The sequence below is a fragment of the Sturnus vulgaris genome, chromosome 5, assembly GCF_052056855.1.
Source record: "Sturnus vulgaris isolate bStuVul1 chromosome 5, bStuVul1.hap1, whole genome shotgun sequence".
Lineage (NCBI taxonomy): Eukaryota > Metazoa > Chordata > Aves > Passeriformes > Sturnidae > Sturnus > Sturnus vulgaris.
This window is the reverse complement of record NC_142247.1, coordinates 52,892,573-52,908,923: the sequence shown is the minus strand read 5'-3', so window position 1 is coordinate 52,908,923 and position 16,351 is coordinate 52,892,573. Positions and strand designations below refer to the sequence as shown.

Genomic DNA, 16,351 nt, shown 5'->3' with positions numbered 1-16,351 from the left:
GCTCATTCTAAAATGCAAATGTTATAGAATAATGCAGTTTTACTGAGCTTATGTCTTGTACAGTTTTACAGACAGATCAGTTACATAGCTTCATATGCAAACCCTATAAAATTTTTATAACTGCCTGTGAAATATTTCATCATTCCTTCCAACCGTTTCCTGCCTTTTAGCCCTGCTGAAAATCCCTCCAAGGTAGCCTGTGACCTTTTCTACCAGAGATCAGTAAGCAGAACCCTCAGAGGCCCTTTTGGTTGTATGAAGCTTTGCATAACTTTGTTGCTGTGATGCCACAGGGGGTCATCTGCAGAAATCCAGTGCTAATTTCATTTTCAGACATTACTGAAGTGGCCTTGTTTTTAGTCTTGTGGAGTCTGGTATCCACATTAGTTTCTTATCCTTGATTTTTATTCATTCTGAATATTAAATAATGTGATTTCTTGAAAGTATCATGTTTTAGGAATGTAAAATCATGCCTAAAAATAAAAAGTGGGAACATACTATCATTTAGTACTACATGTGACATTTTCTTGTCACATACTCATACAATAGGAAAATATCAGATATTGATGATGAGAAAACTCTAATAGAGACAAGATATTCTTGTGAACAAGACAAATAAGATGATCATATTTTACTGCCGGTGATTTTAGAATCTTATTAAAAGGGCTATTTTATGTTAGAAGTATGTGGAGAATGCATGATTAAATCTGACTAGAGGAGGCAGAGAAGCTCAGTAGTGCACAAATAAAGTAAATGGTGCTTACATCATTTTTATGCCATATTCTACCATCATTAATTCCATAAAGCATTTGAAGTATGATAGCTTCTGCATACATTAACTAAAGATTGCATAGAAAAACTTCCATAGAGGAGTTTAAAAAAAGGAGAAAAAGGCCTAATTTCTAAAATTCAAAACTTTCTTAAATGACATGTTTGCTCACAAAAAAATAGTACTTTTTCAATACGATGTTTTGAGGTGTGGCCTAAGACAGCATTTCCAAAGGGAAAAAGGATAAATAACATTTAGAATATTTGACAATCATGTTACAGATATCAGAAAGTTTTCTTTCATCATCTTCATCATAGTTCTTGCAATTGTATATTTTTTTATTTATTTTTGATTAAGGGAAACAAGGGGACAATAACACTTAACCTGTCACTCAACTTGTGGTTGACAACACAGATATGCAGCATGTACGGAAAGAGAAAACACACCTACTCCTCTTTTCCCACATGCTAGTGCTCTCTGTCTGATACATCTGCATAAATGAAATTTGTTTCATTCAGTAATACTTTAATTATACTGTTAGTTTTCTGCAGTCATGCCTCGTATTGTTTTCATATGTAGGAATTCATGTTCTTGCTTTTGCACAGGAGAAAAGGTAGAATGAAAAGTTGTACTTGCCTTATTCTGCTTTGATTCTTAAATAGAAAATAAGAGAATATACACAGGAAGAAAGGCAGGACAGAAACAAGGTTTGGCTGATCAGAGAGGCAGTAATCAAACTCTTCTGTTGCAGGCAAGCTGACTAACTCTCCTTACAGTGTGGGCTTTTTCCTGTTCTTTGTCTGGCTGCCTTTTAGTATTGAAATTAATTTTTTTGCACATGGGATTTTTTGCATGGGACTAATAAGAATTTGAGGGGGATAAGTGGGGATCACAACAGGAAACAAAGTGTGTCTGCTTTCATAAATTCAGGTTGATTGATTTATATAATGATTGTTATAATTTTCTCTAAGATTCATCTTTATATCTCTAAAGGTTAAATTCCATCATTATGTTCATCTTGTCATATGTCAGTATGTGTTTCTTTTTGCAGCAATTCACAAAATAGGGTAGAAGAAAGAGTCTTTCAAAAAACTGGAGTACCATATATGTTTGTTATCCAGCTGTTAAGAGGGAAAAAAAGAAATTAACAGTGCAAAATTATCTGATGTTTCCTTGGTTCTGCAAAGGAAATGACAGAGAAGAAAAAGAATACACGTTTATACCAGTCTTCTGGATTAATGATGGAAGAGTTTCACAAAACAAATATGGATTCAGCTGAAAATACACTTGATAGTTTTATTCACTTGATGCATTGGTTCTAGATGTCATTGATTACCATTTTATATTCTAGAAGAAAATTTTCATCTCTCCTATTGCAGAGAAATATGAATTATATACAGACACAATATTAAAAGACATTTGAAACTCCACTGGATAAAAAACTGAGCAACCTAATTTTAACTGTTCTTGCTCTGCACAGGGTTTGAACTAGGTGACCTGCAGAGGTTCCTTTCAACCTAAATTTTATGGTGATTCTATTATTAACTCCCAAAATATTCTATCTATCTAAGGGATTTGTTAAAGCCACTACTGTTAGAAGGAAATATTCAGTTTTCAGATAAAGAAATGTTGTGTGGAAGAAATTGGGATGAAAGGAGATAATTAAGATTGGTTGTATTCCCTGCTGTATTTGGGTAGTTAACAATAAACATAATCCTTATGTCACCAAGGCATATATTAGGGTATATAATATATATCCTATGTAATACATATAACATATAGAGAGAGTATTAACCCTCCTTATCTAGAGGCACTGCTGGAAACAATAGCTTTGTATCTGTCTTCTTTTAAAATGTACTATTATGTGCATGCAAGACTGATGCTAGTTTTATTTCACAATGCATTTTGGAAATATTTGGGTTTGAAGATGCATGTCCCACCCATGCCTTTCACTATAACAATCAGAGCTTGAAGGAAGACTGCTTATACACTGCTTAATGCACAAGTTGTATCTGTTTCCATTCTCACTCCCACCTCATCGACAACAGATTCCACTAATATCTTTCTGTTAAAGCTTTTGATTAAAGCTTTCTAACCTTGTGCTAAAGCATATGCAGTTGTGTGATCCAGCTTAAAACTGGAAGGCCTTTGGCTATGAATAGCATGATGAAGCCAAAGCTAATTAAGTCTTGCTTATAAGCAAAATGGTTTTGATCAGGCTAAGCCTTATTCTAATACATCTACCTGGTCTCTGACAGGGTCAAACTAAAGGCAAAGACAGCCTATAAAGTATTGTCTAGAGGAATGTGGTCTGTCAAAGAAAAAGGTGGGGTTGAGAAGGATTACCTCAATTTTTACCATCCATCTCCTCTGGGAATACTTAAGTTGAGTGAATTTGAAATTTATGTTTCAGAGTGGTCTGCACCTGTCTTATCTTAGAAAAGTTTGATTATTTTGTGTTTAATTAGTCTGTGGGCAATGGTTAACATGAAAACAATTCCTTTGGATTCTTCTTAAATTTGATATGACCTAAATGTCCAATTTTACATTTAAAAAATATCCTATTCTTGTATCTTGATTTGAGGAGACCTTTCAAAAATTTGCTTATATGTCTTGTAAGCAGTATGACATAGCTGCATTCAAATTAATTGCTAAACATTTTACTGGATATAGTATTTGCATTGGAACACATTTTACAGCGTAATTTAGTTTAGGGTTGTTGTTTTGGGTAAAGAGAAATCTTGAGAAAGAGGGTTTGAAAGTAAGAACTTCCTGCTTTTGGATCCTGTTCAGTCTAAGAATACTTTATACATCTCAAATGCTCATGACATTCAGGAGACTGTTTTTCACCCCATTATGGACAGACTCTTGTTTGCTGTCACTGTGTTAGTATGTGCATTGATCCTCAGAGGTGTCAAGAGGTCCAGTACTTCTAGAATATAGAATAGTCTACTGAACAGATGAAGAGAATATATATATAGATCCTGAAATTTCTTCATAACTATACATCATTTAAGATGTGGTTCTACACATTAATGTGCCTATTTGAAAGCAATACCAGTGGATTTAGTGTAGGAGGACAGCAAAAACAAAGGCAGAGTAGTTTGGACAGCTGATAAGAGCAATACAAGTCAGAAAGAGCAATAAAAGGGGTTTCAGAATAAAACACACCAACTGGTCTTATGCCAGCTGGAATACTGACGTTTTCTAATATGATTCCTGGCTCTTTCCTGACAGACTCTGCAGGCTCAGGTAGGTCAGCTTAGTTTGTGATTTGTTTTCCCACATCTTTAGACTGACATGACAACATCTACCTGCTTCATCAAAGTACTGTGAGTTAAAAATGTTTCTAGAACATTTTGAAGGTTTAAAGTGTCACAGAAATACAAAGAAACTTGAAGTAAATAGGAGCTGAAACTTTTTACAGTGTTGTGATGGATTCATAATTATATTTTTCAGGGAAAAAAGTGAAATAAATAGGCATATAAAATTTCAAGAGCATAAATCACCATGTCTTGCCCTTGTGCCCATCACCTGTCTCTAGGTGGGTTTGAACCTTGGTAGGGAACAGGAGGTAATACCTCTCATGAATTGTTCACTTAATATGTACCAGTGGTTGCCAGTGCCTGGAAGTGTGCCAGTCTAGATACATACCCATGAAAATTTGCACCCTCGCTTGTCTTAGTTGCCTGTGTTGAAATTGAGATGGGAAAGCAAGACTAATAATTTATTCATACTGTTTTATGTTTGTAATGACAATACTTGTCATAATAGCACTTTGTACTGTTAGAGTGCACTTTTCTTCTTTTCAGTGTAGGAAGCATAAATGAGTGTTTTTACTTAGTTGCTTATTATGCACTGAACCCCTCTTCTGGTTTGCCTTTCTGGTTTCTATTAGATACTTTTTTGTTTGAAAGAAAAACTAGTCACACTTTTGTTATGATATTTTACAAGTGATTTTTCATATATTAATAATTTTTATGCTTAAAAACAAATGCATGATTATGCATAGATCATGATTAGCTCTCAGATAAACAGTAATTTTGAGCTCTGTTAATTCCTTTATTCAAAACAGTTGTTATTTGACCAAAAGCAAATAGTGAAAAAAAATCTGCATATTAACAGTTTATTCTTTTTTCCTTTTATATTAGTCTAGTTGTATAAAGGAGCTTTACAGATTAGCATATCCTTCAAAACAGTGTATCCTTGCTGTTGCTGAAATAACATTTTGGAGCTTTCATTCCCTTGAGAAAAATGTTTCAAGAAGGGATTCCCGGTGTTTTGTAAAAATCACCTAAAACCCCTTAATTTTGCTGCTGAATCCACAGAAAAAGAAAAAATTACCCAAAAATTTACTTTTTTTTGAGTGACTACACTAGATAGTGACTCAACAATGCATTAATTAAATTAAATTAATGAAATTAAATGATGGGCTGCTTAGTGTGTGCAGCTGCAGATGCTGAACAGACATTTTCTGGAAGGGAAGTGCTGAAGAAATGGTTTGTTAGCCTGCATTTCAAACCATTAGTGTGCCAAGTCAAAAGTTCCCATATAGACAGAAATAAACGGTAAATGGTAATAGACATTAGTGTAGACTCCGCTTAGGTGGAATCAAAGGTGACCTTTAAAAGTAATTGAGTGACTTTCCATGCTTATACCAAGACATACGTTTTTGCTGTACTTTCCCATCCTCCTGTCGTTCACCTCTGTAGAATAATTTATTTTTCTCCTATCTACATTTTGTAGCTTTAGGAACACTTTGATGGGAACCTCAGGGTTAAAACCATTACCATTGTCATGCTCCTTCAATAGGTGACAGCCCATAAGATAGCAGCTAAACAGAGAAAGTATTTATCAGTGTTTCTTCGATAGGGATTGTAAAATAATGAATCTGTACATTCTCCTCAAGATTTGTGCTTAAAGTCGTGGAATCACAGTCACACAGGGAAGAACAGTCACAGAAGATTAGATGAGGTCGATAATGAAAGGCCAAGATACATGACTACCTCATGGTTCCGTTTGCCTGAGTGTAGGGATTGTCTGTGCTTCTACTGTGAAAGGATGTTAGGATTTGTTTAGAACTTTCTTTATGCCTTGCTTTTTAGCTGCATTTAATGTGCTAGCTCTGAGCAAGGAAAGTATGCTCCTTGTTCTTCCATTAAAATAAATGAGTAATTTTAAAATAGAGAAATAAAAAAATATTTTCCAGGGAAAACATTTACAGTGTGAACCCCCATTATAAGCATTCTAGAAAGGTACAAGCATACCGGCTCTTTCCCTTGTGGTTCCAAACATTAATTCCAGATCTCACTGATGTACTGGAGAATGCATATGTAGATAAATGAACAAATAAATGAATATATCAATAGTGGTGGTAATGTTGCACATAAGGAATAATCTTTACCCTATTAAATCCTTAGTGCTGCGCAATAAACTTCTGTTGCATGTGCAGTACCTTTCAATATTGTTTCTCAAAGGGAGAATCTGCAATGTTCATATTATTTTGTATGGTGGTCATAACAAAAAATAAACATGCTTTTGGGCTGTATGAGACAGCTGCTAGAGTCAAATCTTTTATTTCTAGTGTAGCATCCTGGTGTCAATCACTAACAAATGGATGAGTAGTTTTGTGCTCAGAGGAAAAAATGAAATGCTTATGAAATTTTTCCAAGTATCAGCAGGGAAGAACTAGTAGCAATTAGCACCAACTAATACTCTCTTTAGGAGTCTCAGTAAAAACACCAAAATCAGATAAGTATGGATTTAACTCTGTTTTTATTTGGGTGAGTGGAGCCTCCTCATCAAATTATTGGTTTATTGTCAGATTGCTGTGGGGTGACTTGCACTGCTGGAACAGCACCTGGCTCTCCATCTCACATTTTCTCTGTATCTGTGCAGTTGGACATAGTAATATGCAACACTTCAAATTCCACACTCACACAATCCTTCACTAGCCACAGAAGATTTGTCAGACCTGGCTTTGAAGTGCTTTAATATATTGGTGTGCTTGGATGTGTCAGGAGGTGCTGAGCCTCCTTTTTCCTTTCGTTTCCTTGCATTTCATCCCACAACTTGCACTGTATAGTTTCTAACCTGAGGATATAGATACCTCTTTTTATACAATTAAATCTTGTTTCTAAACAAAGTAGAAACAGCAGAATTGGTATTGGTTCTTGAGATAGTTGAAACACAAAAATATTGCAGTGACCTCCAGACCAGGTCCAAGATGTGCAAAGATGAAGTGCTGGTAAATCTCTTACGGCTGTGGAGCAGTAAGATGCCTAACAAAATGGCTTGGGTGGATCTTCCTGCTCATTCCAGCTCTGTCCACCTCCCTATTTGGATAGAAAATAAGGAAACTCTTCCAAAGGGCCCTTTAAGATAATTTAATATATGGTAAAGTTAATAATATAGTGTAGTTAATAATGTAATAGTTAATAATTGAACGTTGAGGTTATGCAGAAGACTTAAACCCAGAATCTAACCCAGAAAGATGCAAAAGATGGCACCAAGGGGACCAATACACTCTGGTAATGGTTTCAAAATGCTATTTCCATATTGCTGAAAGCAGAAAATGGTGTAAAAATTCTCTAGAGTTGGTATTTTATTAGAAATAAAGTATTCCAGTAAATAGGGCTAAAATAAAATTTCTAGATCTTTGCTTAGGATAATAAATTTTATTACATTCACACCCATGATCTCAAAAAAAAAGTTTGACAAACAGAGACCATGAGTTAAATGGAAAACCTGAGAGAAAAATTTGCTGCTGTTTTCAGTGTATGAAATGTGTTCCAAACTGAAGTAGAAAAATTAATTCGCTTACAGGGATTTCTGTGACACAGTGATAAATCTTTAGCTGAAATAAACATTCACCTTCTTGCTGACAGTAGGTACTTTTGCAGTAAGGAAAATAAACTTTGGCAATATATTTTGTCTCTAATTACTATATCAGCCCACATACCTCTGACAGCAGCACAGAAATATGGTGAAAAGACTGTGGCTTATGGCTGAAGATGAACAAACATCAAATCACTGCAGTTTCTGTAGTAAAGAGAATTAGAAGGTAAAAGCAGAAAAATTATTCAAACAAAGGAGAATCATGTGGTGAAATGAGAGCCTGAAGAGGCAAAATTAGGGGTTTTTTTCAGACTTAAAGTTGGTAGTTTTAGAGGTATCCAGTATGCTACATGCATATGAGCTCACTGCAGCAGTTAATGTTGAAATTGTTACTTTAAATTGTTTATCTAGCAAGACTTTAAAAAACCAAACGAACAACCATACTATAATTTAGTAGTTCTTTAATATAAATATTGCATGAGTCCATACTTGTTATGTCTAAAATTTTGCATTTCCCATCTGGATACTTTCAGCACCAAAATTGGTCACATTAAGAATCTCAAAAATCAATGGCTCCTCCAAAGGTGCGGAGGTGCTTGAGTTTTGTTTCCATTGCTTGCATGTATCTGCTAGTTAAAACATATGCTATTACAAACATGAATTGTTATTAGCGTGAACATTCATAAGGATTAGACTACAAGTTGGAGTTTGGATTAGGCTGTCATTTCTGACTTCTGCTTCAGTTGTTGCCTGATGTATTAATAGTATGCATAATACCATAATAATGTGCTTTTAAATGTACAGCATATAGATGAACTCTATCTAGATAAAGTCAGTTTGCCTGGAGTACTGGGTCTCTTATGTTCTTTGTTGGAAGGAGCAAACTAAAATGAACAAGATACCACTATTTTGGCTGCTGATTTCAAATGGTATGAATTGATACCTCTGTGGAAACATGAAGCTTCAAGGAAACAGAACTTGTGTTCTAGTAATACACAAGGAACATAAAGATCAGCTACGGGTACTTTGCTGTTATATTGGCAGCTGATAGGAATATCAGATGCCCACAAATAAGTGTGATAGTAAAGGATACAATCTTGGATTTGCCTTTTCTAACAGAACATGATTTCTCATGAGCTCTTTCATGAGGAATGATATTAAGACCTCATCAGTAAAGTCTGTGATCATCTGCTCTTACAGATATTTCACTTCCAAATAAATGTTCATGAGAGGCTGTGGGAGTCAGCTGAAGTCCTAATCATCCAGGAGCATGCAGATCAGTGCATGGAATATTTGTACCATGATCATTAAGCTTTAGGAATTGATTCAGACCATTCTTTTTCAGCCCAGGATTTTTCACTTACTGCTGCAGATGGAACAAGGGATGGGAGAAATATGTCAGTCAAGGCTGATGATCAGATTCAATGTTAAAGGTGATTTCTAGTACTACATAAGTGCCAACAACAGGCAGATGACCCCATGTTACTCCTATTCTCATCAGTCTCTCACTGTATCTCTGAATTAGAGAAGGAGCAAATTCTCTCAGGCTCCCTGGGCAAGGAGCATGTGTGCCCCATACCTGCCTGCTGTGTCCTTCAGGGATGGAGCCTGGGTCTCCAAAGAAAGCTGCACCACTCTCCAGGAAGTTCTTTGAACCTGATGCTAGGGTGCTCAAACCCCAGCAAATGCTGAAGCACACACCTGCTGCTCAGCTTGCAGCAGCTGAGTTGCTGCAGGTGATGTTCTCTTCATTGAACAGGCTGGGTCTCTTCCCTTCAGTCACCATGACCTCTTCTTTCTCTTATCTTTTGTATGAATTGATGCTGGCACTAGACCTTTGTAGAGAGGGTTTGGGTTTGTTTTGTTATTTTAATGGGATTTCTCTTGGGGCTTTTTGTGTGGTCCTGTCCAATATGGCATGTACAGTTCATTGCCTCTGAAAGCTCAGGGACAAGCAAACCAGACAGCTGAGAGAGAGGGTGCAGCTATCAAAGTACTTAGATTGTGTTTCCAAACTTAAAGCAACATTCTTCCTGAATACTGGGATCTGGAGGCTAAAATGAAGATTCGACTATCTCAGCTTTTATAAAGGTGTTTTCTCCTTGGAAATTTCATTTCTGTATAGTGACAAAACCTATCCCGGGCACCACCACTGGGAAAAGCAGTAGTGCTAGGCATGGTCTTATTCTGCAGCTGCAGCATCTGTCATCAGATCATAAACAGATTTTCTCCCACTCAGGAAGGTAATTTGTCAGAGTTTCTATTTAAATTACCACTTTACTGAGGCTAAAGCTATGCACACCACAGATAGAGTAAGTGTCTGTCTAACCTAGACAGAGCAAAGAAGAAAGAATTTAGTGCAAGATTCAGTTAATTTGTGATGAACCTCATTTTCAGAATCAGACATTTTTAGCCACCTGTAGGAATGGTTTGTACAGAACTGCTGCTTCCTTAGAGCTTTTTGGTTTTGATTACATATTACTTTCTAGACTTGGTCTTAAAGTCTGTAACTCATGCTAGCTGAAGCTTTTATTTTGCCTAATGAATCCCTTTGCTGGAACGTTGCTACTCTGTGTTCACATTGCAATGCTGGAGAGATTGTGTATTCTTGAATGTAAATGAAAATTATTGCATTTTCTAAATGAGGGCCTAAGATTTTGTGTAATGCATCCTTTAATATAGCACACTCTTAAGGTCATCTGTTTTCTTTATTTTGTTAGTTTCTGATAATTGTAATATTTCACCCAGTGGACAAAAGCAGGAGAAACGAGCTGTGCTTACTTTTTGCATTTTGTTTGCACTTAGTAGCATAATCACAATCAGTTTAATCAATGCAATGAACTCCATGTGGTTGTCCAGGAATATGGAATAGGTCATTGAAGGAAGTTGCAACCTAATTTGTATAACTTTCACTTTTTGTATCATTGGCACACGGAGGAGGGGGGGATGGCTGGCAAACCAAGTGTCTTAACTGAGATAAGAGATTAATGACTAGAAGTCTCTCTGCCTAATTAAGGTTCTCTAAAAGCATGGAGCCTTGTGGCAGTAATTACTTTGCAGAGCTATAGTCATTCTGATAATACTTTTTCCTGTTATTTGCATTTGTGTTCACATTTTCTCTACATTCTCGTCCTAAGTTGTAAAATATATATAATATAAAAGATAAAATTTTCTCTGCCTAAGTCTCCTAATTTATTCATGCTGTGGTTGCCTGAAGTGAATTGAGACATGATTCTTTGCTAAATTAATTTGACTTGTATGCAGAAGATAGTGAATATATTTCATAGACAATAGATCTCTATTTGCTTTCCTGCTTGGTTCTTTTTTCTCTATGAAGATATAAATTCTGTTCCTTGAGTTGTGCCATTAAAAATTTTTGGATTGATTATTTTATGACAAAAGTCGTACAGAAAAGCCCTGATTTGTTTTATCACAGAGAAAAAACATTCTTCTATGTAGATATTTGATCTTGGGTGTTCAAAAATGTGCCTCCCTTTTCTTTCCCACCCTCCTCCTCCTAAAGCTTGAAAATTAAGTTCTAAGAGTGCATTGGTAAATAATCTGCAGAAAAGATTACAGGCTTATCACTCTCAGGCCTGTGCTCAGCCCCAGTTAAATTTTGTTATTTTGTTTATTGCAGATGGGGAACCCAAGGGGATTTCACCACTACTCACCCTCGGCCTGTTGTCAAAGTAAAACTCTTTACAGAAAGCACTGGGGTGCTGGCACTTGAAGATAAAGAACTGGGAAGAGTGAGTATTACGTGCAGAGAAGAGAAATATATGAGAAATCATGGGTAGAAGTGTGAATATTGATAAAACCTGCCATAAAATGGCATGAGGCCTTCAGTACCAGCCTGCTCTGCTGTGACTCTACCAAACAGTGCTTTTCTTATATAAGAGTGACTTTTACCAGTGTTCAAAACATGGTAGATTGACTTCAATTACTTTTCAGAAACTTATATCAGTCATCCATGGTGGTTCCCTTTGTCTTGTTTAAAACATTGGTTTCTATATGACATATCAATGTTTTTAGCTATTCAAATTAGGAGTGAAAAAGAGAGAGGTAAGACTTGGAGTGTAATAAATTTAGCAATCAATGGAGGAAAGGAAAGGAAAGGAAAGGAAAGGAAAGGAAAGGAAAGGAAAGGAAAGGAAAGGAAAGGAAAGGAAAGGAAAGGAAAGGAAAGGAAAGGAAAGGAAAGGAAAGGAAAGGAAAGGAAAGGAAAGGAAAGGAAAGGAAAGGAAAGGAAAGGAAAGGAAAGGAAAGGAAAGGAAAGGAAAGGAAAGGAAAGGAAAAACTCTAGTGGTAGAAGGAGGGGCAGAATGGGAGAGGAGTGAGATAGTATAGAGAGTAAAATAAGAGCTTATGCTTGTACTCCATGAGCTTTTCCTCCATTTTTGTGTTTTTCCCTATCTTGACAGGACAATCTGATATTGGCTCAGTTAGTGAGAGGACCGTGCTAATAATGCCAGGGTCATGCATTTGATCACTGTATGGGCCATCCACTTAAAAGCTGGACTCTGTGGTTCTTCTGGGTCCCTTCCAACTCAGACTATTCTGCAAATTCTGTAAATTTATCCTACTTAAGCCAGAATCAAGAGCTAAAGACTGCAATGTATCATAGAAAGAAGAGGGTAGTGAATGAGGCAGAAAGGGTCTGCAAATCTCCCCCTCTTCTTCTGTTGAAATTTTCCCCTCTGACATGGAGCACATGGAAGATAGCTCACATTTTAATGCTCAGTTCTACAGAGTCCTGGCTGTTTCTCATTCAAGCAAGCACAGTTTGTTGGAAAGAGCTGGGCTCTTCTGCACTTTGTGTCCTCTGAGAACAGGTGGTTACACAAAGACACGTTCTCCCATACGTTGTGTCACTTGTTAAGGTCAGGACTGTATCTTCAGGATTACTTCTTCTTGTCTCATCTCATATCCTTCTAAAGGGCCTTCCAAGGTCACTTGGTCAAGTTATAGGTGGGATCTGCATGGGGAAGGTTCCCACGGGTGTAACACCCTGGAAAGAGACAGGCAGGCAGGGTGACATGTACAAAGGAGCCACAGGTATGTAACTGAGTAAAACAGAGTCACCAATATCTGGATTCAGAGCAGGAAGACAGACACTGGAAGGATGAAATTGCCAAAACTGCGAGGTGTTACTAAACACAGAGAAGTTTCATCTCTGTCCCTCCTTGCTCAGTCCTTTCAAAGAAGCAAAAGGGAAGTGCCAAGGTGAAGGACACTGGAGGAGGGACTATGTGGCCATTGTGAACAGTAGCCAGCATACTCATTTCCAAGGAGTCAGAGAAGAAAAGAAGCATCATCAATATAAAGAGGCTAAGTGTCACAGGTTTTAGCAAGATCCTATGTGTGTGCAACCTCTAATAGCCAAAGTTCAGGTACCAGCCTTGGTCTGCTTTCTTATGCTGCAGCTTGTCTAAGTTTCCAGGACAGGAAGATAAAAGGATTTCAAATTTAATTTTAAAGAATAAATACATTTCAAATGTAAAATATTGAATATAGCTTTTGCCTTACTTATGTCTGGTGGCCACAGATGATTGGTTCGTGGGTTTTTTTACTCTTTCCTCTCCCTGCACACTCCTGGCTGCCTTCTGACACATCTCTGTTTGTCACCTGGTCAAACCAATTTAAAGAATGTGTCTTGATTGGGAGGGGTGCGGGGAGAGAGAAAAAAAATAGGTCATTCAGAGGGGATAGTGACCTCAGTGCCCTGTCGTTGGAGTCTGACCCAGCTTTCCCAAAGACAAAGCAAAATCTATAAAAGATGAGGTAGGGAAGAGCAACTTCTTTTTCTGATTCTTACTCTCCTGGTATTTTTTGGGAGAGTTTGCTTTTATCAGATGCTCTGAGATTTGGTAGTTTATACCACAATAAGCCTATTAAAATAATTTTTTTTTGCTATTTTTTCCCCTTGTGAAAAAGGATAAAAAGGCCATCACTTTTTTCCCCCTTGCATTAAGCTTGTGCGGAGATTGGGAGTAGCAAATAGGAGTCCCCAAGAGATGCTTGGATACTGCTTTTCTATTTCATAATACATTCCTGATTTACCAAAAATGTCCACTTCCTTGCAAAAGAGCACCTTCTGAGAAAGATAAGTCAGCAAAAGGTAAACCTTCCACAATGATCCTGTGTACAGCACATGGTCCTTAGCAGTGAAAACAAACATAAAAAGGGCATGTTGGCTGTGCAGTAGCCTGTTTGGGTGTCTGTCCTTCTGAACCTCCCACATCTGGTATAATCTGTGGTTGCTGACAGACAACTTCCAACTCATGAGGTTAGATACTTAATTCAGATGAAAAAGGAATCTTCCAACTTATTTCTCTGGTTTAATCATAGAATTTGTGAGTGGTGCTTGCTGGCTTCAGGGGAGATTGGGAGAAGATTTGACAGAATTTTTATGAAATAATTTGCAGTACTATGTACTCTTGTGGTATACATTTTAGCTTTCAAATTCTTCTTTTGTGGTGATGTCTTTTTTTTCCAGTCTGAGATATTTAAATTCAAATAGCATTTGAAAATATGCAGAATCCCACTGGATAAGCTTAAGTTTTATAAAGTTTGGCCACTTTATGCCTATCATTACAATGCGGAGACTTGCAGGAGTACATCTGATACAGCTAGGTTTCTTATCCTTGGAAAAGGTCTGGAGATACTTCTTACTAGTATTTTTCCTGCACTTATGTCTTGGTTTGAAAGACAGGTATGGTCTAAGGAAAGGCAGGAGCCCCTTTTCTGCGATGCAGAGTGCAACCCCCCTCCCTTTTAATTATTTTAAATCCAATTCAGACACCTTCAGGCAGGAGATATGGGGATAAGAATAACAGTTCTTTACTGGTATCTAACAAAGCAGAAAAACAACAACAGCTATAAAAAATTGGCAACAGAAACAGTCTAGCTCCGCTCCAGTCCCTTCTGGCCGCAGGCCGTCTCCCTGTGCTGTTACCGGTGCTGTGGGGGCAGGGCAGGTCCCGCGCAGTTGAAGAGGGCTGGGTGATGGCGGCCGCGGCCCAGGGGTGAGAGGGGATGGGGAAAGTGACTCCCCCTCACGGTGTCGGTCGTGGTGCTCAGCAGAGTGTCCGGAGATAGTAGGGTGAGCTAGGAGAGCAGCAGAGCGATGTCCAAAGGCAGGGAGCGTGGATCTCAGTGTTGGGATGGCAGGGGAAGATGCCAGAGCGGAGCCCAGGTTGTCTTCCCACTCCACGAGCCAAGCGAGAGAGAGAGCCCAGCTCCAGACCCCCCGTCCCACCTTTCCTTTTCCGGTTCCCCCCCCCTCCCCCTCCAGCCACCCCCCTACGAGAGAACATTATCTGTCGTTTTAAGGTGTAGCCACAATTACTTAGCATAACAATGGGAGAAAATTCCACTGAAAGAAAAGGGCTTAATTCAACCTCCAACAACTTAAAAATTCAGTTCAAACCTACCCCTTCTGAGGTAGGCTTACTGTGGACATTAATTCTCATCTGTCAAGTACTTTCTTAAAAGTGTGTATCTTGATCTGATACCATTTTTCGACATTACTGAAGCTTGCATTTCCAATACCTTGCAGTTATTCTGAAGGTTTTGTTCTGTTTAATCTGTAATTAGAAATAGAAGGCAGCATCAAGTTACATGATTTGAACTTTGAACTCCCTTCATATACCAAAAGGTTTCTTCTGCTACCAAGGGGTGAGTTTTTTAGGAAAGGAGATCTAAGGTATGAAATATGAAGCCAGTAAAGGTTTCCCCAGTACTGTAGAGGAGAAGGTATTTCCATTGAACTCATCAGTGCATGGTGATTTCTCTAACTTACGAACTTAAGATGTAGCAGGCCCCTCATTTCTGGAGAAGACACTGCTTATTTCCAGAAGTAACTAACTCATTGGGGAGCAGAAGGGATGCAGGCCTGTGCTTTCAATAGAGAGGACAGATCATACTTACAGTTTATATACTCCATGTATAAAAGCTCAGGCTAGGGCAGCTCAACCTCTGCTGCAGAAGCCACCAGGTCAGCACCAAGTGATAGAAGGGCTGATGTCTGTACTTAACATCTTTTCCCTTCAAAGCATTTAAGATGGGGTTAAGTGAAAGAAATACTTGCTGTGACACTTGTCTGATATGGCTGTCTTCCTCCAAAAATACCGATAAATACAGTTGTGAATCCCAAGAGAAGGTTTTGCTTCCTGCAGGCTATTCTTCGGGTTTCCTGCTGATCCCTTTCAAACAATAATAAATCTTAACTTTTATTCTCTGTTCTGTGCAAACTGAAGACCAGTTGTACAAATTCGATTTTGCATTGAAATTAAAAACAGATGTGTGCTGCACAAAAGCACACATTCGAGTTTAACTTCTAGAAAGTGAAGCAGACTGCATCTTTGAAGCTAAACTTATGAGGAAATGTTAAGAACTTACTTTAGTCAAATATTTTTGAAATTTGTGGTACAGATTTTATGTGACTGATACTGATCTGACCGCTTGAATAATTTTTGTACATTCATACAGAAGGCAGAAGAGCTGAGAAAGCATGAAGAAGCCTTCAGAGCTTGATGTAACTACTTCTGAAAAATCAGCCTGGTGATTTCTGAAACACAGGGATCTGACACCACTTTTGCTTGCTCAGTACTTTGTGTATAAAGATGTTCAAACCTAGTAATTGAAAGTGACAGCCCTTGTGAGTGCTTAGCGTACATGTGGATACAATGTGAGAGCAGCAGGTGGTATTTGATTGCTGATACTTTTTGAATATGAGTATTT

General features: G+C 37.7%; 1 protein-coding gene across 9 annotated transcripts in view; it reads left to right on the top strand.

Moving 5' to 3' along the window:
- The window catches only part of CADPS2 (calcium dependent secretion activator 2), a 282,843-nt gene that overhangs the window by 126,014 nt on the left and 140,478 nt on the right, over positions 1–16,351 (top strand). For all 9 annotated transcript variants that reach the window (XM_014877698.2, XM_014877697.2, XM_088165718.1 and 6 more), the window contains exon 7: positions 11,247–11,358. In XM_014877698.2, the coding sequence (XP_014733184.1) occupies positions 11,247–11,358 (112 nt within the window). The remainder of the gene's footprint in view (positions 1–11,246; positions 11,359–16,351) is intronic.